The sequence below is a fragment of the Odontomachus brunneus genome, unplaced genomic scaffold (genome assembly GCF_010583005.1).
Source record: "Odontomachus brunneus isolate Ranch 3 - 2012 unplaced genomic scaffold, Obru_v1 Obru_scaffold_035, whole genome shotgun sequence".
Lineage (NCBI taxonomy): Eukaryota > Metazoa > Arthropoda > Insecta > Hymenoptera > Formicidae > Odontomachus > Odontomachus brunneus.
Window position 1 is genome coordinate 1470218 of NW_022639485.1, and position 6000 is coordinate 1476217.

At 49.3% G+C, this 6000-nt stretch overlaps 1 protein-coding gene across 1 annotated transcript in view; it reads right to left on the reverse strand.

Annotated features, from left to right (window-relative positions):
- The window catches only part of LOC116843759 (thyrotroph embryonic factor), a 125792-nt gene extending 123647 nt beyond the window's left edge, over positions 1-2145 (reverse strand). The window contains exon 1 of the mRNA XM_032814495.1: positions 1300-2145. Within this exon, the coding sequence (XP_032670386.1) occupies positions 1300-1387 (88 nt within the window). The 5' untranslated portion in view covers positions 1388-2145. The remainder of the gene's footprint in view (positions 1-1299) is intronic.
- Between the last annotated feature and the right edge of the window lie 3855 nt (positions 2146-6000).

A 6000-nucleotide genomic window follows, 5' to 3' on the forward strand; every position in this document is an offset into this window, starting at 1 on the left:
CAACCTAATATAACGTACGCACGCACAGACTTACGGAACGCGGCAGGAGCGTCCAAAGGTCCGCCGCACGCCTATCCCCGATTCGGGGATCAGCTGATCGCGCGAGTCCGCGGCGCGCGTTTCCATCGACCACTTTTAATTCAGCTATTTCGATTTCCCTGGTGTCGTGAGTGTCGCCGTGAGTCCGTGGTGGAACGCGCACCGACTCGCATGGCTTCCCGACGTTCTCCGGCCTTCTCGGCCACGTCGTGTAAGATTAGTCCTCACGCTCGCTCACCAGCGGAATCGAGCGTGTAGGTTGGGTAGCTCAGACCGAGGTAAGGCTGGCAACGTCACGTGGTGCGCCACCGGGTCTAAACGAGGTTAATCGGCAGAGCCAGCAGCGTCGGCGCAATGACGACGAGAGAAGCACGAACACACGCTCGTTGTCCTCCATGACTTCTCTCTCTCTTTCTCTCTCTCCCCATCTCTCTTCCTCTCTACTCTTCTTTCTTTATCCCTCTTTTCCTCTCTCTCTCCCTCTCTCTCTCTCTCTCTCTCTCTCTCTCTCTCTCTCTCTCTCTTTCCTTCTGCCCCTCTACGCGTTCGCGTTCTCGCCCTTTGCACTTTGGCCTTCTTTAGCGGTCGCGCGGTCCGATAATAGGAAAAGCGTGGATTCCTGCGTTGCGCAGCGCGCAGGAAGGCGCACGGGCGCACTCGACATTTAAATTCGACGGAATCGTCATGGTGGAATATTCAAACGAAAGCGACGAAAGCTGTGTGTGCACTATGGCTGGCTGCCGCCAGTCTGCGCTGTGGTAGCGCGATTGCGCGAATTTCGAAAGGAGGAATTTTCGCGAGAGAGCTACGGGCTGCGCCGAGGAGTCGCTCGCGCCGGCGACGCGCCGCGAATGCAAAGCGAATGCAGTGTTCCCCCGGGAGCGTCGACGAACGTAGACGACGACGGCGTTTCCTCGGGATTGCAAGAGAGAGAGAGAGAGAGAGAGAGAGACAGAGAAATTGCGACAGTATGATACAAAGTGAGAAAGATAGAGAGAAAGAGAGACAGAAAGATGGGACAGGGACAGAAGGAGAAAGAAAGAAAGAGAGAGAGGGATTTGCAGGAGGCGAACGGCGCGAGACGAGCGGCGCGGATCGGCGCGCTGGAGAACGCGCTCCAGCGGATCGGCGTGGCCGGGAGCCGCTCGCTCGAGGAGAACGGTCTGTGGGTCCCACGTTGCGCGTGCCAGCGAGATATGTGTGATTACGCGCGTACGTCTCTCCGGGTCAGCGGGTGAAGCGAACTGGCCGAACACTTACCGATCAGCGGGAATATGCTTGGCTGGTCGAGCAGCGACTTGAAACTGTTTTCGACGAGAGTGGGAGAGGAGCGGTCCTTGTCACTCATTTCACGCACTGCGCCACGGAGCTTAAGCGCACTCGGGCCGATAGCACGCACGCACGCACGCACGCGGGCACACTCGACGGCACACACCGCACCGCGCGAGATAGAAGAAGGCACGGGACGGAACGGAGCGGAGCGGAGCGGTACGGTGCGGCGCGAGGAAGAAGCGTCGCCTCGTCGTCGCTGTGCGGGGGCTCTCCGGGAGACGGACGGACGGACGGAACGTGTCGACGACGACGACGACGACGACGACGACGACGACGACGACGACGACAGCGGCGGCGACGGCGGCGGCGGCGGCGGCGGCGAACGATGACGAGGACGAGGGCGACGGGCACGAGCAGTGCGCGAGGGGGATATGTACACGTATTTCCCCGCGGAGGAGAGCGACGGCACACGCGGTTGCGGTCGTCGCGTGCGTGCGTGTGTGCTCAGTGCGCGCGAGGCACGATCGAAAATACGACCTTCCGCCGGACCGGTCTCGCCGCGGAGGAGAGGCGTCCGTTCCCGAACCTCTCTCGCCTCACGTCGCACGTTTGCTCTCGCACTATCAGCCGAGCACGGCGGCGCACCGTTCCCTTACACACACTCTCCGGGCGCGTTAAAATAAACGCGGAGCGCTGCCCCGTGCGCGGTGCTCTTGAAAATCAATCTAAAAGTGGCTCGCCTCGTGGCGCGATCTCCTGGCTGACTGGTGGACCGGCTCGGTGGCGTTTCGTGGCGAACGGCCTGCCTGCCGCACTGATAACGAGCTCCCGTGCCAGGCCTTATCAGACTGCGCGCGCAATCGACCCGCTCGTCTCCTGCGCGCTGCCCCCGCATTACGTGCCCGCACCGCGACGCCGCAGCGCGTCAGAGGTGCGACGCGCGACCGGCCGCGCGAGCCTTCGATCGGTCGATGCGGCTCTCCTCTGCTTCTTCTCGTCGGGGAAAAAGGCTTGGGCGCGCGAAACAAGTGCTGGCACTGTGTCGTCTCTCAGGCGAGAGAGAGGAGCAGCGAACGTAGTAGACGACAAATCCGACCGACTCCCGGATCGGCCTCCAGCAGGCTGCTGGAGCACGGGTAGTGAAGTCGCGTGCGGTTCACTCGCGACAGTCCGGAGGACACAGAGCTGTCGTCCGTCGGAGCTGGACGACGAATGCTTCGGGGCAGACCGTGTTCTGCGTTGCTTCGTCGCGAGAAGTTCGAACAGTTAAGTCAGCGCGAGATCGTGTTTCGCGGATAAAATTCCTCGCTCTTGATACCGCACATTCCCATCATTTGTCTCGCGAACCTTCATCGACGACGACGTCCTTTCCATTTGAATCGGCTTGCCGTTGGAAGAAAATGAAGTGTTAAAAAGTCTCTTTGGTATTAGGGCGATTTGATCAAAAAGAGGAAGACTTAGGTTAGGAAGCTATGGCTTATTTGACTTGAATTAGGTGAATTAGATTTCGTTTTTGGGACTCCCTTGGTAGTTTCAGGTACATGTGACCTGATATCGACTTGCGACATGGGAAAAGGGCGCTTCAAAGACGCCACTATGATGATATCATATCTCTACGTAGGAGCTATATCTCGATGTAAATGAATGCCAATTAGTTGTATGGAGTTCGTTAATTCTGTATTCTGTGTATTCATAGAGGATAGACGGAACGCCTATCAGATGACGAATGCATACGACCACGTGTATGTCTGGTTGTCACATGTAGTTCTTTGCACTCACGTTAGATGACTGTAGTGTCTCTAATCACGCGGTATGTTTGAGAGAAGAGGAATATATATAGTTTGCGTAAAGAGGAAAAAACTATGCTAAAAAAGGCTCAAGAGTAATGACTATAAAATTTCATGAAATAAGCAGATTCTCTTTTCGCACGTGTCGTACAAAAAAAAATATTTGGGATTGATTCAACCTGATACACGAACCAAACGCGTTTTGATTGAAGGAAATGGAATCTCTAGTTCTAGAACCAACTTCGATTCTCAAGAGCCAGAAATTCTACAGTAACAAAATGATACATCCAAAAAAAAAAAGAATTCTAGTCAAAATATAATCCTGTAATTCCATATTCTAAGTGAGAACTTTTACCAAAACAGTATTCTTCTTCTAATAAAGTTAACAGATTTGACTATTGATTTGAAATCTACCAGATATTATCTCGAGCTTTTTTTTCTTAGATTAATGACAAATACTTGAAAATTTATTTATATTTCTGCTTTATAGCTTATTTCTATGAAATAAAATTTATTTTTGTGAATAAACTTTGTATTACGCAAATAAATTTTCAAGTATTCTTTTCTCAGTGTATGAGTCAAAAGAAATATTTTTACTTGAAGCAGAATGTCTTTTTACTAAAAGAAAAATTTCTATTAAGAATAAAACTTGTACTATAGGTAAAAGATGAAATTCTTCTAACTTTGAGAATATTGTGCTTAGAGTGTCTTCACATGTTTTTAGAAGAATCCTCTTCAATATCACATATAAAATTCAAATCCTTTAAGATTCAGAGGATTTTGCTCTCTCTAAGTATAAGATTATGTTTTCTGGGGAATGTGATAAACGAGGAATTGATCAGGAAGGAACAATAGAGGGGAGAAAAAATGGCGAACACGGAGATCTATGCGTTTTCGCACGGTATTCAGCTGTATTATACAATTACGAGTGACAAATGACAAATTACGCACAATGAGAAGTATACAGATACACTGCAAGTTCGAGAAAGTACAAAGTCTCGGATCGCACCATTCCGTCGCGTTCACTCCCCGGGGTAGCGAGTCAAGGTAGAGCACATGGTGGAGCGCGTGCACGATGAACGGTGGTGAGACTTTCTCGGGCGATTTCGCCTGTCAGTCCCGCGGATTCGCCGAGGAGAACTCGACGTCGTGCATCGCGAACCAAACGAATCAACTATCACAATGGTAACATGCGGACGTGCGCGTGCGCGCGCGATCGATTCCGATGATAACGTTTCACGTGCAAATATAGGCGGAGGATCGCGGGCTGAGGATATCCTGCGCGATCACGTTAATCAGGGCTCCAAGGTTCGTTCGGACCTAACACTAACCCGGATATCCGATTACGCGGATAACGGATAGACGTGAGGCCGTTGAATCGATGGAATTGGCCAACAGCGCGCCGTGGTCGGAAGGAATCCTCTTCATTCGACAGCAATGTTGTAGAGACTAACTACTTGAGTTATTGAAACAACCGTGTCATACACTGTTTCAAATAACATCGCTGTTGAATCAGATTTATTTGTTCCAAGCTCAAGAAGATTTGCGGTCAGGTTATCCGGGGATTCGCGAATTTCGCCCGAATAGTCGCACCGTCGAGTTCGAGTTCGCCGACCTAAATTCGCAGCGGATTCCGCCAAATTTCCGCGCATTTCTCGCGGCATCCTGGATCCCTCTCAAGAATTTGATAGTTAATAAATTGATATTTCTTAACAGCAATTCAACACGACTTCACTTCAACTGGATCCGGATTCGACTGCGGATCCGGATCTCGACTTTAGTTCAAGCTTGAATTCGAATATCTTGGATTATCTAGATTATCTGAGCACGGTTTGAACTTTTTAGATCAGAACTGCTTTCGGATAGCTGGATGATCAGATATTCGAATATTTGGAGGCTCTAGCATTAGCACGTTCGCTGTTGACGTCACACATACGCGCCGCGATGATTCTTCATGAGAGATTAACGTCACATATGTGTGATCATCTTTCTTTCTATGTTCACATAAACAAACTGGGTTTGTTTTACATAGTTACATAAAAAAATGAAGGGAGTTCCCCAAGTGAACTTTGTATGCGAACGCGTTAATACGAGCGCGAGACGCTCGACGCAAAATGACTGAAACGCAAGAAAGGTGGAGCAGCGTTTTACGCATTGACTCGTGCAAGTTTCAATCGAATGAAATAATTGGCAAATAGATAATCAAAATAATCATTCGTCACGTGTATCAAGCGCAAGTAATTTAGCTGATTGATAAAAAATTACTAATCAAACTTTAGCTCGATTGATCATGCACTGAATGATAATTAATTCCATCAACCGACTAAATTGTTCGCGACTGTGATGATTGATGAATGTTGATTATCGACTAAAATTCAGTCAACTAAAATTGCCACTGATTAATGCCCAACACTGGATTGACAGCGGCATCCGCGGCGGACTCGATTAAATATCTGTTCGTCCCTTCTGTTCCTTTTTTCTCTTTCTCTCTTTCAACATGCAATACGTAGACTCAAAGTAAAAAAGAAGGAAAAGAAAAAAAATTCATCGCTCGGATCTCGAAGAGAGACACATTCCATATCTCTCCTCGCACCCTCCCAAATTCACGTGTCTGACAGATCGAATTACGCTACAACTTAAGCTAAGTCTCGCGGTACAAATCATAAGTTATCTCTGTCATACAATTCAGAAGCGGATCGAGAATTCACTCCGGTCCGGTAATACATCATTCATTGTGTAATGACTAATCATTCATTTGTCGCATAATTATGATAAACATTACGATTAATTAAGGCAGTGCCGATAAAGTGGGAGCGATCGCGGATCGCGGGCTGCACTCGGCTCGGTCGAGCTAGGTACACTGAGAAAAGAAAATATTGGAAAATTTGTCCGTGGAATTTAT